Genomic DNA, 20,838 nt, shown 5'->3' on the forward strand with positions numbered 1-20,838 from the left:
TGAAAAGAGTTTACAGAAAAGGGTATTATGATCTGGCCCCGGATGCCTGTAAGGGACTTAATCCTACTGCACCTGGTGAAACCACTGGGAGTTTTCTGGGGCATGGTAGTATAGGCTACACATAATCAAACATTTGATGGTGAAAAAAAGTCCACGACTAGGTGCCTGAGGCCTAAAGGGGCCAGATGAGGTGCAGGAAAACAAAGAAGAAGAAAAAAAACTAAATAAAGAGTGATGAGGCAGAGAAAACTTTGGCCCCATGCCAGCACTTAGCACAGAACACCGCAATAGTGATGAGAAAGCTTGAAGAGTGTAGGAGTGGCCTAGTGGTTAGGGTGGTGGACTTTGGTCCTGGGGAACTGAGGAACTGAGTTTGATTCCCACTTCAGGCACAGGCAGCTCCTTGTGACTCTGGGCAAGTCACTTAACCCTCCATTGCCCCATGTAAGCCGCATTGAGCCTGTCGTGAGTGGGAAAGCGCGGGGTACAAATGTAACAAAAATAAAATAGATACTATTGGAGATTCTACATGGAATGTTGCTACTATTGGACATTCTACATGGAATGTTACTATTCCACTAGCAACATTCTATGTAGAAGGCTGCACAGGCTTCTGTTTCTGTGAGTCTAGTGGAATAGCAACATTCCATGTAGAATCTCAAATAGTAGCAACAGTGGAGGAGTGGCCTAGTGGTTAGGGTGGTGGACTTTGGTCCTGGGGAACTGAGGAACTGAGTTCGATTCCCACTTCAGGCACAAGCAGCTCCTTGTGACTCTGGGCAAGTCACTTAACCCTCCATTGCCCCATGTAAGCCGCATTGAGCCTGCCATGAGTGGGAAAGCGCAGGGTACAAATGTAACAACAACAACAACAACAACAAAAAAAAAAAGACACAAGCTGTACGAGAGGAATCCAAAACACTGTCCATATTGCACCACAGGAATAAAAAAAAAACTGATCTGGTCCCACAATGAGCTACTCTCAAAGGTTTCTGGAATGGACACTGTGGAGCAATTCTTGTGCTGGGCTCTACCGGATGATGTCATCCATTAGCAGAACAACCGCATCCTGCTTGTCCTTAGAGAAAGCTGTAGCACAAATATCATTCCGTTCAGCTGATTCAAGAGTATTCTAAATTGAAATATCCCATCCCTATATATTTGGAATGTGGAAACCTGTTGAACGTTATCGAGACGCAGACAATGAGTAAATGAATGCATCACCAAGACCAAGGAATATAATTACAAATGCCAGAAGCTTGCAAATTCAGTCCCCGAGAACTCTCAACAGATTTGCTTTTCACAGTATCTGCACTGAATATTCATGAGATACATTTGCATAAATTTGATCTACAAACCAAATTAATTTGCATATACTTCATAATCTGCAAAGCAGATCTGTTGGTGGTTCTCAGAGACCAGATTTTGGGAACCAGATATAAGCAAATGAGCATAAATAGCAGCATTTTAATAAAATTCAAATACCTCAATATGCCTCCAGAACAAAGCTGTGAAAAGATAAATTTTACTGTAATAAATCTTCTTGAATCAGTTAATTCACCATCTCTTCACCCGTATGGGCCACTATCTTCCACAATATCCAGTGTTTTGCTAGAAAACTGCAGATTGCTCCTTTTATCCACTTGCTACTTCTTAGTGCATGAAATTATCTTGTATAAAAGTACTTATGTGAGCACTTACAGCATGTATTGAAAAGGGAGCTAACATTTCTAAGCCAACTGGATACAGAGCCCCCCCCCCACCCAACACACACATCTTTCCGCACACAAAAAGAATCCTCTTTCTTTCTTCTAAATTTTTCTTTTTTTTGGAATGTTGTTCCTCTTCTACGACCACTAAGGTCTAGAGTTGTCATACCTCATTCTCCAATTCTGCCCTGGGAATGCTGAAAATGCTCAGACCAGTGTTGCAGGCCTCCAGGCGGCAGCCCACAATGGTCTGTAAGGGTCTGCAGGTGTACTTCCCCCCCCCCCCCCCAAGTCTGGCACTTGAAACAGTCTTCGTGCTTTAGTGGTAGCCCCCACTCTTTAGAATAGTCTCCCCCTCTATCTTAGGCTTGAATCTTCCTTCGATACATTTAAGTCCTAACTTAAGGCATACTATTTCTCTCCTGCCTTTACAAATACCTCCCAGGACTAGTTTCTATAGGGCCACTTCCACTTTCTGACCTCAGCTTCCCTGGCCAGTAATTCTGCTGAACAAGAAAAAATATATAACCCCCTCCCCCCCTTGTGTCTCACCCCCTCACCACACCCACACCCACCTTTCCTTGCTTTAAATTTGAAACTGTCTCTTCCCCGTTTTCCTTCTTGTGTATGTCCACACTTATCTACTGTGTTGTTCTTATGTTTCATGTCCCCCCCCCCCCCCCCCCAATCAATATATATTTTTTAAATTTGACTATGTAAACCGCTTAGACTTATGATATATGCAAAATAGCAAATAAACTGGAAAGGAAAAATAAAGAAATTATTACATCAAAGATTGGCTCTGCAAAATCTGGGGTACCAGGCTGGAGGTCCGATACTCAGCTAAGTCTATGGTGGTGAATAATAGTATCAGGTACTTTTTTATTATCTTATTAAGTTGTGAAACTATGAACATTGATATATCATGTGATACAATGATACTTAAGAAAGTAATGTATATAAATCCCAATTGTTATAAATTCTTTATACAGGCACTATAAAGGAGTGAATGAGTATGAAAGATATAATATAGTATTGTTTGTGATTATAGGTTTTAAATACACGTGAGCAGTTTTTGAAGCACATGTGTTTAATAAAGATATTTTGTACTTAAAAGACTGGAGCTATTTTGTGATTGACTTTTTTATTATGCCAGATCTTGCAGCAAAGTCTTATTACCAGCCTGGAAAATAAAGCTTGCCAAAAGGGAGACATGGACTGGACCAGGGAAAGAGAGAAAAAGCAGGCCACAGTGTTGCTGGCTCGCCCCGTTGTCTCACTGGAGTGTGAGCAGCAAGGCAGCATGTGGCAGATGCCGCGCAGTGAGACTTGGCAACTGATGGAAGCCTAACAAAGAAAATAGGAGTAGTAATCATAGGAACATGGCAACCAAATTAATTCACTTCAATATAAACAACATATAAATGTTTAATACACATCGCTATATGTTAAAATTATTAGATTCATTGTTGAACTCCCAAATGAGGCTGGGAGGCATCAGCCATTAAATCCACAGCAAGCTATAGGATCTCCAGATCCGGAGTTTCAAACCTCCATTTATTTATTACATTTGTACCCCGTGCTTTCCCACTCAGGGCAGGTTCAATGCGGCTTACATAGTAATAGGGTTACAAGGTATTGCAGACAGAATACAAGCTGTGGTATAACAGAATAATGAATGGAGATATCCAGATAGGTGGGTTGTAAGTGGTCGCCGGAGGGAATAGTTTGGGGGATAGCATAGAGGGAGTTGATGGAGGACGTGGTCTAAGTCATAGTCTTTGTCGAGTGATTAGGTGTTGGGTATAGGGTTCATAAGATTAGGTTGGATCATTTGGATATGCTTGCTTTAATAGATGGGTTTTCAGCGATTTCCGGAAGGGTAGATAATTGCTGATTGATCGAATAGATCTGGGTAGGGCATTCCATAGTTGGCTGCCTATGAAGGAGAAGTTGGATACCTAAGAGGTTTTGTACTTGAGACCTTTACAATTAGGATAATGTAGGTTAAGGTATGTTCGAGAAGATTCTGACCTGTTTCTGGTAGGAAGGTCTATCAGATTGATCATGTAGCTTGGAGATTCTTCATGGATTATCCTGTGAATCAATGTGTGGACCTTAAAGTTTATTCGTTCTTTGACAGGGAGCCAATTAAGTTTTTCACGAAGAGGTGTTGCGCTCTCGTATCTTGATTTACCAAAAATGAGTCTAGCTGCCATGTTTTGGGCGGTTTGAAGTTTTTTCAGGATTTGGGCCTTATAACCTCGGATAGCCTATTTTACTTAATGTAAAAACAATGGGAGAAATGTACCAAAAATCAACTTCCAAAACTGTTGAAATAATGAAAGAAAAAAGCGACTACTTAGCTTGAAAAGGACACACAGTCTACAGCGCTGTGAAGACGAGTTCGTCCGACCAGAAGCCCATAAACAATCCAGAGGCGTTTCACTCAACGCAACCTGCTTCCAGAGTGATTTATAAAGCAGTCGCCAAAACAATTAATCGTGCTAATACAGTGTGAAGAGAAAGAGTAAACTGGTAGGCCTGTATTACCATCCGCCAAGACAGAATGAACAGACAGATGACAAATGTTTACAGAAAATGGGAAACTGGCAAACATTCTAATAAAGTGTGATTTCAATTAACCCAATATTGACTGGATAAATGCTATATAAGGAAGCTCTAGAGAGGTAAAATTCTTATCTAATATAATAAAACGCACCCTCAACGTTCTGAGGACAACGTTCTGTGAAGCCGTGAAGCCATGAAGCCATCTGATGTCACTCCCAGGCTGAAGGGTTCGTGGATTCGTGGTGTGAAGCCTTCAAGCCAGCCAGCCGTCTCTGCCCCGCCCTCGCGTCTAAACAAACAAATCCGGAAGCGAAGCGTCAGGGAAGGAGGCGGCACTCCCGACGTCTAGCCTTCCCTTCGCTGTGTTCCGCCTTCAAAAAAAGGCGGAACACAGCAAAGGGAAAGCTAGACATCGGGAGCGCCGCCTCCTTCCCTGACGCTTCGCTGCCGGAAACGCCACGGAGGTAAAGTTAAAAAGAATAAAAAAAACAAAAAAGGGATGCATGGATGCGAAGGGCGGGGGGGCGGGCCAGGCTGGGACATGGGAGAGAGAGGAGCATGGATGCGAGGGGGGGCCATGGAAGGGAGAGAGGGGACTTGCTGGAAAAGGATGAATGGAGGCGGCAGGGGAGAGAGGAGCATGGATGGCCATGGATTGGGAGGGCAGGGCTCAGGGAAAGAGGGAAATTGCTGAAAAGGGATGAATGGAGGGGGCAAGGGACAGAGGAGCATGGATGGGCATGGATTGGGAGGGCAGGACTCAGGGAGAGAGGGAAATTGCTGGATAGGGATGAATAGAGGGGACAGATGGGCATGGATGGATATGGATTGCAGGGCAGGCCTCAGGCAGAGAGGGCAATTGCTGGATAGGGATGAATGGAGGGGCCAGGTGACAGAGGAGCATGGATGGGCATGGATTGGAAGGGCAGGCCTCAGGGAGAGGGGAATTGCTGGATAGGGATGAATGGAGGGGACAGATGGGCATGGATGGATATGGATTGCAGGGCAGGCCACAGGCAGAGAGGGGAAATGCTGGATAGGGATGAATGGAGGGGGCAGTGCCCATGGAGAGAGGGGAATTGCTGGAAATGGATGAATGGAGGGGGCAGGGGACAGAGGAGCATGGATGGGCAAGGATTGGGAGGGCAGGACTCAGGGAGAGAGGGAAATTGCTGGATAGGGATGAATAGAGGGGACAGATGGGCATGGATGGATATGGATTGCAGGGCAGGCCTCAGGCAGAGAGGGGAAATGCAGGATAGGGATGAATGGAGGGGGCAGGTGACAGAGAAACATGGATGGCCATGGATTGGGAGGGCAGGGCTCAGGGAGAGACTCACTCTCTCTCTCACACACTCACTCTTTCACTCTGACTCTCAAACAGACACTCTCACATACACTCTCCCAAACATACACACTCCGAGGAAAACCTTGCTAGCGCCCGTTTCATTTGTGTCAGAAACGGGCCTTTTTTACTAGTATGTAATAAAAGACTGCTTCTTGGAGCAACTGGTCCAAGAACTGACAAGAGGGGGAGCTATTTTTGATCTAGTCCTTAGTGGAATGTAGGACATGGTACAAGAGGTAATAGTGTTGGATCCACTGGGAAAAGTGATCATAATATCAAATTTTAGCTATCTGGAGTGAAGTCACTAAAGAAATCTACTGTAGCAGCATTTAACTTTCAAAAGGATGACTAATTAAGCACTTGGAAAGCATTGAATAATTTTTTTCAGAACGAGTTTTACTCCAACAATTACCTGATCTACATCAAAGTTTTCAGAGTAAACAGTATATGAAAATGGAATGGAATAACAAAATTTCTAAAAAGTCTCGTATTCCAGTTTAAAAGTCTTACTTCAGCAAGGCCCAGTACTGTTAAAAGTGCTTCAGGCATCTGCTTTTGCGTTTGTGACCGGTCATATTTCCCCGTTGCAAAAACCAGCAGTAGTCCCCCATCCAAGGCTGTGCCTAGGGTCTCTGGCGCCCCCCTGCAGATTATCAGGGGGGGCGCCAGTTGCCCCCCTGCCATGCTTACCTCGCTTACCATGTTGGCACGGCCCTGCCCCCATCATGTTGGGATTCCAGCAGCCTTGATATCTGTTCTCCATTGTAGAAATGTCTTTATGGAACCTCTCTCCATGTTTGTCACTTACGTGTCCCAAATTGGGTGGGGAAAAGTCAAGATGGGAATGTAAGAAATGCATTTTCAATGACATTCGGCAGCCAAGTTGTTCATATGCTTTAAGCATGTTGTCTACTAGTTCAGCATAGTTCTCAGCTCGTCTGTTCCCAAGGAAGTTCTGCACTAGTAGCACAAATGCATCCCAAGCTGCAAGTTCCAGAGGGTTGAGTTTTGTTCTGAATGTGTCATCATGCATTAGTTTGTTGATTTCGGGGCCAATAAAAATTCCAGCCTTTATTTTAGCCTCAGTTTTCAGTATGCTAAACATCTCCTTCAAATACTGGAAACCATTTCCATCACGATCAAGTGCAATTACAACATTTTTTATTAAACCGAGTTTAATGTAAAGTGGTGGAAAATAAACTTGAAGTGGATCGACCAGTGATTTGTGTTGTACATTGTACCGACCAACTGTGTGCTGGACTCTGAGAGGCCACTGTCTCATTTTGTAATGATGTTTGTCATCAAGATGGTTCCATAGGCACAACACACACATATGCTTCGTGTACCCTAACTGTAGGCCAAGCAGCAGTGCTACCACTTTCAGGTCAGCACAAATATTCTATTTATGTTCAGAGTATTTGATCATTTTCAAAATTAACTCCATAGAAGCATGGGTCTCTTTCATTCCAACCCCATGAGCCAATGGAACAGATGGTTTTTCGTTACCATTGTACAACAAGACAGCTTTCAAACTCATTTTGCCAGAGTCTATGAATAGCCTCCATTCATCGGGAACATGTGTACCATCTAACTCCATCATAAGACCATTTACATCAGTACAGAAACAGACATCGCTTTCCATTGCATAGTATGCAGCTAACTTGGTGTGTCAATGACGAAAGTGTGAAGTTGTGGTGCTTCATTGTAGCAAATTCCATTCCCGAAGTCTAGAAGCTAGCAGTTCTGACTTTTCTTTAGATAGACAGATCTCTTACCAGATCATCTAAATCTGATTGGCTCAGCAACTGCGGTTGACCCTCCAGTAGTTCTGGATCAGGAAATACATCATGCCAATCAACATCTTCATCAGGATCAGAAGCATCAGTTTCAATTGGCCTTCTTGCTGCAGGAGGGGCAGGCACTGGATTCTCTACATCGTGTGGTACTGGTTTAAGAGCAGACTCACAGTCAGGATACACAATTTGTGACTTGTTTCTCTTTGAATATCCGGCGATTTTAGTCATGCAAAAATAACAGTCTGAATGGTGATTTTTCTGCTCACGCCAAACCATTGGCACTGCAAAAGCCATTCCTTTCCTTTTACCATTCAACCACTGCGTTAGCCCAGAGTAACACACAGTGCAACAAACATGAGGTGCCCAGCTTTTAACTTGATCTCCAATTTGACAAAGTAATACTTCTAAGCAAGGCGCACTCACTTTGTCAGATTCTTGCGCTGATCTTAAGTAGTGTATTTGCCACATATATAGCAGAAATTATCCGGATCGTTAACACATTTGCGTCTATCCATCTTGCCTTACATACTTACTGCTGACATCAGCCAATAGACATGTCTGAGCGCGTCCGGACAGGTCCGGGCATGTCCGTTGGAATATTTCCAATATATAATGCATTAATATAAGTGAATAGGCTTTGCATGTATAACTTAAAATCTTACATAGTAACATAGTAGATGACAGCAGAAAAAGACCTGCACGGTCCATCCAGTCTGCCCAACAAGATAACTCATATGTGCTAATTTTGTGTATACTCTACTTTGATTTGTACCTGTGCTCTTCAGGGCACAGACCGTATAAGTCTGCCCAGCACTATCCCCGCCTCCCAACCACCAGCCCCGCCTCCCACCACCGGCTCTGGCACAGACCGTATAAGTCTGTCCAGCACTTTCCCTGCCTCCCACCACCGGCTCTGGCACAGACCATATAAGTCTGCCCAGCACTATCCCCGCCTCCCGATCTTGACTAAGTTCCTGAGGATCCATTCCTTCGGCACAGGATTCCTTTATGCTTATCCCACGCATGTTTGAATTCCGTTACCGTTTTCATTTCCACCACCTCAGGCGGGAGAGCATTCCAAGCATCCACTACTCTCTCCGTGAAAAAAATACTTCCTAACATTTTTCTAGAGTCTGCCCCCCTTCAATCTCATTTCATGTCCTCTCATTCTACCACCTTCCCATCTCCGGAAAAGGTTCGTTTGCGGATTAATACCTTTCAAATATTTGAACGTCTGTATCATATCACCCCTGCTTCTCCTTTCCTTCAGAGTATACATGTTTAGTTAAGAAAGTCTCTCCTCATACGTTTTGTAACGCAAATCCCATACCATTCTCGTAGCTTTTCTTTGCACCGCTTCAATTCTTTTTACATCTAGACGTGTCAGGCAAATTCGGAGTTCATATTTGGAATCGGTGGGTTCAATTTAGTATAAATCACATGTTTTTCTCTCAGTAGCAAAATCATTGTTGCGTATACATACACTTACATTAGTATAAACTGATAGCATTTACCATATATTATAATGTTGTAAGTTTTTGTTTTGAAGCAGAGTTGTTAGTACCTTTTTACCAACTCTGACCACCTAAAATTGCTTCCAACTCCACAGCTCTGGTTATTTTACAGGATATTCCACCCCCCCCCCCCCCCCCTAATACAACTGAATACATGAACATTCGTAATATTAACAGGATATCCCTCCCTCCCCAGTACAACTGAATACATGAACATCCGTAATATATGTTTAAATAATGCTCAAATCATTTTTGGTCCCTCTTAATGGTTAAGTTCACTGAACTTCTAAAAATTAACATATTTTATACTACTTTCCTCATTTTTAGTACACATATTGAGCTGTACTTTTTATATGTGGATATCTTAGTTTCAAAGCTGCCTCGATATATGTATGCTCAAGTTGCACTTATTAACACACACAATACCAAAGCAAATGGACCAAAATTTTACAACTTAAATTTGCTTTGCTGAAACTGCCTCTAAACACTGCTGCCCCGCATAAATGTACAGAACCAGACAACAAGAAGACCCTGTCACTCCTCCTCTATGTGCTTCTCTGCTCTGCACATGCTGGCTATATCCAAGAGTCCATGGCACAAGCTGGAACACAAGATAATATTTTTAAACAGGCAGTAAGTGGTGGACTCTGGTCCCGGGGAACTGAGTTCGATTCCCACTTCAGGTACAGGCAGCTCCTTGTGACTCTGGGCAAGTCACTTAACCTCCATTGCCCCATGTAAGCCGCATTGAGCCTGCCATGAGTGGGAAAGCGCGGGGTACAAATGTAACAAAAATAAAATAGATACTATTGGAGATTCTACATGGAATGTTGCTACTATTGGAGATTCTACATGGAATGTTGCTATTCCACTAGCAACATTCCATGTAGAAGGCTGCGCAGGCTTCTGTTTCTGTGAGTCTGAAGTCCTGCACGTACAGACTCACAGAAGCAGAAGCCTGCGCGGCCACATTGCTGATCTGCAAGGGCCGACTTCTACATGGAATGTTGCTAGTGGAATAGCAACATTCCATGTAGAATCTCCAATAGTAGCAACAGTGGAGGAGTGGCCTAGTGGTTAGGGTGGTGGACTTTGGTCCTGGGGAACTGAGGAACTGAGTTCGATTCCCATTTCAGGCACAGGCAGCTCCTTGTGACTCTGGGCAAGTCACTTAACCCTCCATTGCCCCATGTAAGCCGCATTGAGCCTGCCATGAGTGGGAAAGCGCGGGGTACAAATGTAACTTTAAACAAAAAAAAGGTTCTTTGCTTTTCCCATTACCCTAAAATACCTGGTAGTGTAGCTTTCAACTGATTTTACTTTTATTCAGACTTTTTAAACAAGTGTGTTGTATATTTTCCAATTCAAAATTAACTGTGGAATCCAAAAGGTCAAGTGAAGCTGCTACACCTTAGATATGAAGATCTCTTACCCCAGCTCCCCACCCATTTTTTCCCTGCTAACCTCACTTAAAAACTTTTCCCGTCACATTTCATAAAGATCTGCAGCAGGGCACTATCACACTTTGCTGAATGGTCTGATAAGCAGACAAGCTGCAGTTCCAGCAGAGTTAAAAGTGTCATTTTATACTGTAAGGCATTTAAGGTTGGCTGAATGCAACTCACCCTGAACTATCAAGAAAAACATGGCTTAATCCATATTATGTAGTACAGCTGGAAATGTGTCCAACTTCTTAGCAGCCTGAGAAGCCAGTTTTCAGTTCTGACTTCATTTATTACTAAGACATTAATACTAGAAACCGTATAAGTGAGGGTGGTTCTGGGATCACATTGCATAGTCACGGTTGCCAGACTCAGGAAACTTGGCTACTTGGAAAGCTGGTTAAAATGGTTCATGCACAAGGGTAAAAACAGCTCTCTGCATGTCTGTCTGCCCACTCCATATATCAGTGTTTCAACTGTAACCCATCATTACAAAAAGCACCCAATAAATGCCTGGAAAATCCCTGGGTGCCAGGTCACATAGATGCCTAAGGGGTCCTTTTACTAAGGTGCGCTGAAAAATGGCCTGCGGCAGTGTAGGCGCGTGTTTTGGGAGCACGCACAATTATTTTTCAGTGCACCTACAAAAACTTTTATTTTTGTTGAAAATGGATGTGCGGCAAAATGAAAGTTGCTGCGCGTCCATTTTGGGTCTGAGACCTTGCCATTAACCTAGTGGTAAGGTCTCGCGCGTAGCTGCCGCGCATCAGAAAATAAAAAATATTTTTCAGACGTGCATAGCAGACATGCGCCAACATTGAAATTACGGCAAGGGCCACGTGGTAACCGTGCAGTAATTCCAATTTGGCACGCATTGGGCATGCGTAGGTGCCTACACGGCTTAGTAAAAGGGCACCGTCAGAGGCAGGGTTAATGAAGTCAGAGGCGGGGAAAATTTTTTCAATCTGGCAACACTGCTCAGCCATGTAGCTGCACTAACTGATTAGCGTAGAACATACCTACTCTCCGCCCCAGCACAAAAAAATAAAAACTATTTTTAGTGTGTGGTTAGAGCGCACATGCAACTATTGCAGAACGCCTGAGTGCACCCCGTGGTAGTACTTTTTAACCTGTGGTAAGCGAACATTAGTGCTTTCCACAGCTTAGTAAAAGGGCCCCGAAGTGAACAAGAGCACGATATAAGCAAGACAATATGACCAAAACACAAAAATGTCTATAAAAGTAAAAGGTAAACATCCTATATAATAATTCTCACCACCAACGTTCTAATGTGGGACTGCCTGTGTCCGTGGCTCCTGGAGTTGCTGAGCTAAGCTCCGTAGCCAGGATGACATCACTCACAGCTGATTCCCAGGCAGGGGGAGGAGGGTCGCTGGACATGGATGGCTGGAGGCGGGGTAGGGGAGAGCGAGGTGGGGAGGGGGTCCTGAGACCAGAGAGGTGGGGGTGGGGGCTCACACTCACTCACTGTCTCTCACATACACTCTCTCTGACACACTCCTTGTCTATCACACTCTCTCTGTCACACACACGCACTCTGTCTCTCTCTCTCTCTCTATGACACACACACTCCATCTCTCACACACACTCTCTCTCTCAAACATACACACTCCGAGGAAAACCTTGCTAGCGCCCGTTTCATTTGTGTCAGAAATGGGCCTTTTTTACTAGTTTTTTTTAGATAAAAAAAAGTATGTAAGGAAAAGCACACAAAAAAAATAAAATAAAATTGCTCCCTAGCTTCTAAAAAATATTTTTTTCTTAGTGTCTACTTAAGTTCCACAAATGTTTTCTATCTCCTGCCCATCTGCCTGGACGTGGCTCCTTGCCTGTTGATTTTACTAACAGCTCCTCACCCGCCTACAACAAGATGTCTAGATTCCAGATTCCCAGGAGATCCGATACCTAAGAGATTTCTAGCTCTGTGGAAAGGAAGGAATATGTAATGGGCCATAACTATTTATACTTGAATTCTGCCACAGAGCAGCCACAAAGACAGCCTTTTACTAAAGATTAGTGCATTTTATCTGCAGAAGAGCCCATAGGGATAAAATGGGTCTTGTGGCAGATAGCATGCACTAATCTTTAGTAAAGACCCCCAAAGAAACCTAAGTGTAGGGGAAGAAGAGACAATCGCTGAGTAATAATATCTGGACAACACCGCACAAAGGCAACATTCTGCCAACAATTTTTGTTAAATTTTATGTAACATAATAACAGGTCTGCCCTAACGAGGTGGTCAGAGCTGAATTTGGTACTCTGCACAGGTTAAACTTCTTCATAGATTAAGTATATCAGTGCTTAATTACGTTGCTCTCTGCCAATTTTGGGGCACAGACTGTAGAAGTCTACCCAGCACCGGTCCTACTTCCCAATTACTAGAATTGCCATAGAAGCCCACTCTAGCCTTGATTCTGATCGGTTTTCGCCATTTACGGGACTCAAACCATACTAATCTTTTTGCGACTGACACAACACAGACAAATGTTCCATACGAAGTAAACAATGCATTTGGCTCCTCCATAATTGCAAAGTTGGGAGGGGGGTGCTCAGGTTGAATGCATTGCAACAATATGCTACGTTTCACCATCAAGCAAGATTTTCGAACAGCAGCTACTCTCATTATTCAAGTCCAAATCATCATCCAAGTCAATAAACACAGTTTCTCCGAGCGGGGTATCGTATGTTGAAGACGCTAATCTAAATGATCCCATAACGACAACCAAAACTGGGCAATACGTGGACAAGACCAACAATATATATATAAAGTACCATCTTGCACACATTTGGGACAATCTGCAGATCTAGCATTCCATATTTCATGCACACTGCTAGGACTCATATACAGACTATGTAGAACTTTATAATGCAAGTCATTAAAACAATATACATTCAGTCAAAACCACTGTCCAATACACCCTCCCGAAACTCTCTAGAAGTATATTCAGTAGCTAGATCACATGCCCATTTTTGAATAGTATGTTGAAAAGGGTTATTCTGACATTTATCCAGTGGTGTGCTGGGAACTTTTTAACAACAGGCTCTTTCTCCAGGCATAGCTAGCCCTGCAATTGGGGGGGGGGGGGGGGGCTGAGGTGGACTAAGGGAGCAACACATTCCTCCCTCTCCTTTCTGTCTCCCATGCAGACATGCTAAGCATACCTTCTTGCTGGCAGGGATGCCGAGCTCCACCAGTCAAATAAATGGACTACCATCACTCCCTGCTGCCTGTTTCTGGCTCTGAGCAGCATGCCAGGAATTCTCATGCATACTTGTACAAGAAGTCCTGGCCTGCTGCTGAAAGCCAGAAACAAGCAGTTGGGAGCAGCAGAAGCAGCAGTCCATTTATTTGGCTGGCGGGGCTCGGTATCCATGCCAGCAAAGGTAAAGGAGTTCTGCGACACCAAGGGTGGCCCATCTCAAAGCTGGAGATTTACCACTGCTATTCTGAAGATTGAAGGCCAATGAGTGAGGTTTTTCTTGTGGGCTCCAGCCACATCTAAAACCAGTTCTGGCAGATGCACATTCCAAAAACTGACATACACATCCAAAACGTAATTATTATTTTATCATTTCCATCTTCCAGCATTCCAGACAGCAGATGTACAGATCAGCAGGACCCAAAGCACTCCAAAACAAGTAAAGTCAGAAACATAGTTTATACCTAATTATTCAACCACCCTAAGGATTCACCTTTGAGTTTAAAAAGCAAAACCACATGCATGTAAGGACTGGATAAATGAATTAAAAGTATAAAGCAAATGCCCTTAGTATGCAATAATTGGTAGCAGTAATGAAACAGTGATAGAATATTCACATAGCAAGCAGCCTGAGTCAACAGATTTATTTTCCACTGAACATAATTAACTTTGTATGAACTTGGCAGCTAATAGTGTGCTGAACTGGACAATGTTGGCACATTTAGACTGACTCTGGATAGAACTTCTGTATGAAGGAAGCCCTTCCCTCATTATTCAATGCCTCTCTGCGAAATCATAGTAATAAAAAAAGCAAGTGCATTTTTATAATATACCACTGCAATTCACAAAGCAAAAGGATCAAGTTCCCATATGCCATCTTTTTCTTTTGATGTAGACACAGGGAAATAAAGATGCTAAATGCTCCCAGGTTTCAACCTAATTAATGTGTGTGGGGGGGGGGGGGTTGGGGGGGGGTAACTGAACTTATAAATAGAAGTCTGATTGTTAAGCACCTGATTTTCATAATATTATATCTGTTTTGGTGGCCCTTTACTAGGTGAAAACATCTCTGTACAATACAGGGAGTCCCTATAACCAGCTCCTCCCAATGACACAACGATTTAAAATTTAGAACAAATTAGTACTCTAACCGATTAAACCAATACTTTCTCTGTATACATCCTTATGCTGCACAAGCTGGCATGTTTAAAAATATAAAAGTGAGATCGAATACAAATGTTACCAACAATAAAGAATGACAATGTGGATAGAGCAACTCACTCGCACCTCCTTGTCTCTTTTTGTTATGCTACGTTTAAAAATTTTTAAACAGTGCTGGCACACATCAGCAAAAGCAGGCTGCTTCAATCAATCCTAAGGGCCTTCCTTCAGCAGCCTGTTTCTGCTGACATGTGCCAGCACTGCTTAAAAAAAATTAGTTGCGGCAAAAAGAGTCAAGGGGGGGGGGGGGGACAAAGACTGAGCGCAAAGAGGTGCTACACGGGGAGGGGGAAGTGGGAAGAGAAGATGCAAAAAGACACCACCACTGAGACCCAAGTCACCTGTGCTGGCTCCAACCACCACTGAATTTATCCAAATATGCTGTACAGTATACACTAAGACCTTTCTCAACTGCTTCCTGGGGCCAATATTGTTGAAATGTAGTATTAGTCCATACCATAGTATTTCTTTTATTTATTTAGATTTTGCTCACACCTTTTTCAGTAGTAGCTCAAGGATGACATGGATGCAGGGGAGGTGTGGGATAAGAGCCTATAGAGAGAAAGATGGCAATGCTTCTTAGTCTTTTTGCGCTAGAGGTCTCTCAATGCTCGAAGAACCGATGAGGAAGATGTAGAGTCCTGGCGTGAACATCGGCACTGGAGCCACATGCCACATGGAACTATGACTAGTGGTAAGACTGCTTTGCTGTTTCTGTTAGGGAGCATCTGGATAAGTTGATACCAGATGGCATTGTCTGGTTTAGGACAGTCACACACTAGTCATAAGAGGATTATGTTCTCTTGGTGGAATATGGCCCATGAAGAGAATGTGAAAATGGTCTGATTCAGAGGTGCTGTTGGTACTCATCGCTCCGCATGTTTATGAAGATGAGGTGTGTATTTTGGCAGTGGGACTCTGTTCATCCATCAGCATAGCCTGTACCGCCTTCCCCCTCTACACTCAGGTAGGGACCCTGGGTTCTTGTTGTTCAAAAGAACATAATAAGGAATTGTTCATGGGTAAAGATGGCCACCCAATCGGTGTAATGGGAGTGTTCTTTCCCATCCCTCAATGGAACTGGATTACTAAGGGTAATTTAGCAACTCAGTTACAATAGGAGTGCAATGCAAGAGATTGGAAAAGCCACTACTGGCAGAGTTTGTGATGCCAACAGATTACACAGGAAAGGTATAGGATAATGTCTCAGCTCTGCTCTGAGGAAGGAACTAGTTATAAAGTTGGAAGATGAAATCTAACAGCTTTCTATATCATTGAGTGAAAAGGGTCCAAAACATCAGCGGAGATATTAAATTAATCAACCAAATAAACCCAGCTGTCCTTAATAGTTACTTTCTCTTTGTTATTCTTCAAATTCAAAAATCGGTTCCAACCAACATGACGACTTTCTTGGAAATTTCAGATATTATAAAATCCAATATAATTTCTTGACTTGTACAAACATTCTTCAATATTGTAAAGACGTTTTAAAACTCTTCCAAACTAATCTTTTAACTACACTTTTTCATACTTTTTAGGCACGGACACCTCAACCAACATGAGGCATGTTTGGCAAATTGCTGCCTCAGGGTGTGGTCCCACAATACTTGTACTTGAAAGCTCACACATACTACCTCAGTGCCTGCCTCATCTGCAAAAACCTTGAACACTGATAAAAAGATTTAAATATAAAATCATAAAAAGGAACAATATTTTGTACACAAATAGAAGACAAGAATAACAATGAGCAACTATAACAACCCCCCCCTCCCAAGCCAAACAGCAGCTGACTTCTACTACTGAACACTAATCCATCCTGTTAAAATGTCCAGGGGTACAAAATACAACCTGCTCTGTATGCCCTAGCAGGGGAGAAATATGCCCTATGAAGCACTGTTATGATGTTTTAATCTGCGAATGAATAATACATCATCACCACCAATCTCAGGATTCAGTCTAGTTCTCCCAGTCCTTCCCACAATAAAAAAAAAAGTGTCCTCTCAGAAGATGAGCTGGTAGCAAGAATGCACAGGAGTCCCTGTGAAAGTGTTGCCAGTTTTGGCCAGCACTTTTGCTTTGTTTTTGAATGAGAAGGGGACGGGGGCAAAGTCTGTCCTCATCCCCGTGGTTAACTGTGTGTCCCCATCCTGTTATTCTCTACTGGGAACCCTTCAGTCTTAAGGACAAATAAGCAGATTTCCCCTCTAAAGGCTAACAATCCAGCAGACACTCACCCCAACGTAAAGTCTTCCATAGGTGTCTGTTGCTGGTTGCAATTCTTAATGAACATATATGTCTACCACTTAGAGTTCTGTTTTGCTGGAGACCAGTAACCAGTTCAAACACTCGACTGTTCTCATAGGCTTTATTCATTGAACAGCAAAATTTAAGATAAGATGATCTACGGTTTGCACGACAAAGTTTGTAATAACAAAACCCTGTTTCAGTTTTTGCTGCTTCATTTGGTTCACTTATGTCTCACTTCTGCTTTTACTTTTTAATTGCAAGCATAAGATTAACAGTAAAAAATAGTTAAGATTATTACATATTTTCCTGTACTTCCTTACAAGTGGCAAAACTTTTATTTATGTACGGCAAAACTTTTATTTATGTACAGTATTAGTTACACTTAGTATTATTCAACACTGGGAAACAGTGGCCCGAGTCAAAGTGTACACCGTAAACTGCTCGCGATGGCTGTTAGAAAAGCGGAGTTGGATGAGTGTTACGAAAAGTAGGGAAACAACATATCTATCTACTTGTAAATAAAGATCTGCTCCTCTTGAGTTAAAAGCTCCAAGAAGCTGGTGTAAATTAGTAAACCCCCGCCAACAAAAAATTAACATAGAATCTTATCACCATTTCAAGTTTCCCATCCTCCCGGTCAATGAGACACAGCACAATTACTATAACCCTTTCTCTCTCTTCTTTTTTTTTTGTTACATTTGTACAACGCACTTTCCCACTCATAGCAGGTTCAATGCGGCTTACATATTGTATACAGGTACTTATTTGGCCCTGAGTCACAAGGAGCTGCCTGTGCCTGAAGTGGGAATTGAACTCAGTTCCTCAGGACCAAAGTCCACCACCCTAACCACTAGGCCACTCCTCCACTGTTGCTACTATTTGAGATTCTACATTGTTGCTATTCCAACATTCCATGTAGAAGTCGGCCCTTGCAGATCACCAATGTGGCCGCGCAGGCTTCTGCTTCTGTGAGTCTGACGTCCTGCACTCACAGAAACAGAAGCCTGCGCAGCCTTCTACATGGAAGGTGGTAGTGGAATAGCAACATTCCATGTAGAATCTCCAATAGCAGCAACATTCCATGTAGAAGTCGGCCCTTGCAAATCACCATTGTGGCCGCGCAGGCTTCTGCTTCTGTGAGTCTGACGTCCTGCACGTACGTGCAGGACGTCAGACTCATAGAAACAGAAGCCTGCGCAGCCTTCTACATGGAATGTTGCTAGTGGAATACCAACATTCCATGTAGAATCTCCAATAGTAGCAACATTCCATGTAGAATCTCCAATAGTATCTATTTTATTTTTGTTACATTTGTACCCTGCGCTTTCCCACTCATGGCAGGCTCAATGCGGCTTACATGGGGCAATGGAGGGTTAAGTGACTTGCCCAGAGTCACAAGGAGCTGCCTGTGCCTGAAGTGGGAATCCAACTCAGTTCCTCAGTTCCCCAGGACCAAAGTCCACCACCCTAGCCACTAGGCCACTCCTCCACTCCTGAGCAAAGAGCCTCAATTTCTTACCCCAAATTATTCCACGCTCTCTGTCAGCACCCTCACGCACAGCCACATACATACAAGAGACCCACAACAGACCTTCGCCTGTCCCTCTCATTCCCGGGTCCCTGCCACGCACCTGGTACTCCGTGGAGGCCCACCGGCTCACCTGAGCTTCTGGACCCCAGGCACGAGAACAGCTGCCCAACCGCAGCAGCAGCGCCGCCAGTTTCCGCCTCTTCATTTGGGCCCGGCAACAGAACCGGGACAGCAAGTACGCCATGACAGACCAGAGAGCAGCGACACCGGAAGAGAACAGCATGCTGGGACGGCAGCCGACTCCACCTCCCCCCCCCCCCCCTCCCTTCCTGGAAGCTAACGCGTCTCCACCAATCAAAACGGCTTGCTGAATCTTGCGACGTGGCCACCCCCATTTGGTGATGTCATCGAGGCGCGGGACTCAGTCTCTCTCTGCTTCTGACACTTTGTAACTTGGGTTCAGACTTGGTGCTGCGTTTAGACGTCGCCTTTCTCTTTTGGAAGTGATGTTCTAATTTCCTTACATCTAGCTCTTTATCGATCAGAATGGGACGTCCCAGGTGATCATAACCTCTTCATTCTCTTAAGGTCGTGATCCTAGTGCTTTTCCAGTTCAGAGGTGTTTTGTCGCATTTACAAAGTTTCTAACAGACAGGCATAGAGGACATTTCTGTGATTAATCCAAGGTGACCCAAGATTGTTTCATGACCACGCTCTTGACGCATATGTGAAATGATCAATATTTTATTCCACTTATTAGTTGGATGAACTTTAAAAAAAAGCACAAGGAGGTACAGTCATTGGCTTTCGAATAGCCAAGCAGAAGCAGCATCAGCCGAGTGGAAACTAAACATCATAATATTGCTGTGCCGAAGAACATTAGGGTCATAACCCTGACAGAATTATAGAGATTAAGAGGTCAGCTGGGCTATTCCCACAGATAAAAAGCATAATGCACGATAACTTTCCATTGTGGTCGTGGGGGAAAGTTCAAGAACAGCACTACTAACAGAAGCTGTTAGTAAGAAGCAGGGGTCTTACAAGGGATGCAGAAGGTTGCAAGGTCATATGCAGAAATTTATTGCAGGACCTCATTTGCATAAGTGACAGAGTTAAAAAGCAGGACCATATGCAAAAAAAAAAAAAAAAAAAACAACCGTTCCTTGATAACCAAATTAATATTGGGTACTATGGGATAGATTCTATATATGGTGCCTGAAAAATCCACATAGTAAACAAAAATATGCCTAGGCGTATTCTCTAAAGTATACCTACATTTTATAGAAGACGCTTCAATTTCCGCACAGTATACATTATACACTGAGCGCCTCTCCACATGACCAAATTTGGTTTCATCCATTTAGACCATGTTTTACTTGGCGTAAATCCCAACACCTATATTAGGTGCAGAGCAGGTATATTCTATAATAGTGTGCCTAGATTTTACAAACACCTATTCCACGCCCCCTTTTCAATTGTGTGACTTGGAATTTATGCGCACCACATTATTTATTTCTTTGTTTATTTGCCAAACTTTACTGCTCTAGCTGACAGGCAGAACAGAGTGGTGTACAGGCTCACATAGAAAACAGGAAAGGAACTCTATCAATGTAAAGGAAAGCAAGGTAGTTAAATTTAAAGACAGGGTTACAGAATACGTTTAGCAATTTGTGTGTGTAAATTGCAATTAATGCTGATACTTGCTTGTAAACAACATCCAATTGACCGTGCTGATTAGCTAGTTAACCAATTAAATTATGCACATTGTTATAGAATACGCTTTGATTTCCATGTGGAAATTAAGGTGCCATGTATACAGTTTGGGAGTGTGTGGAGAAAGAAGATCTTTAGGTACCATCAAATGCAATCAGAGGAGAAGAAAAATGTGGCAGAAAGATACAGAAATTGTCCCCATTTTATTGGGTGCCACCGGTCTCATTAAAACAAAATTCCAAGTGCATTCTGATTCATTGCTTATATATATATATATATATATATATATATATATATATATATATATATATATATATATATATTGCACCTTACAAACCCCAGAAAAAGACTGGAACAAGTGCTAAGCCAAGCATTAGCAGTGAATCTCAGAGATTCATTTTCTGTATCCTCTTGCATATAGCTGAGATTCACTCCTGTCACAGCATGCACAAAATTAACCAATTTGTAGACATTACTCCAACAAAGACAAATAAGTACATAAGTACATAAGTAGTGCCATACTGG

The 20,838-nt window shown here is 43.0% G+C and overlaps 1 protein-coding gene across 2 annotated transcripts in view; it reads right to left on the reverse strand.

Moving 5' to 3' along the window:
- ABCB7 (ATP binding cassette subfamily B member 7) overlaps positions 1-18,879 on the reverse strand; it is a 183,507-nt gene extending 164,628 nt beyond the window's left edge. Inside the window, exon 1 of one of the 2 annotated variants that reach the window (XM_030208818.1) lies at positions 18,701-18,879. In XM_030208818.1, coding sequence (XP_030064678.1) covers positions 18,701-18,844 — 144 coding nt within the window. In that variant the 5' untranslated portion in view covers positions 18,845-18,879. The remainder of the gene's footprint in view (positions 1-18,700) is intronic. The other variant, XM_030208819.1, reaches the window with a different exon arrangement.
- Positions 18,880-20,838: the final 1,959 nt, after the last annotated feature.

Source organism: Microcaecilia unicolor, chromosome 7 (assembly GCF_901765095.1).
Source record: "Microcaecilia unicolor chromosome 7, aMicUni1.1, whole genome shotgun sequence".
NCBI lineage: Eukaryota > Metazoa > Chordata > Amphibia > Gymnophiona > Siphonopidae > Microcaecilia > Microcaecilia unicolor.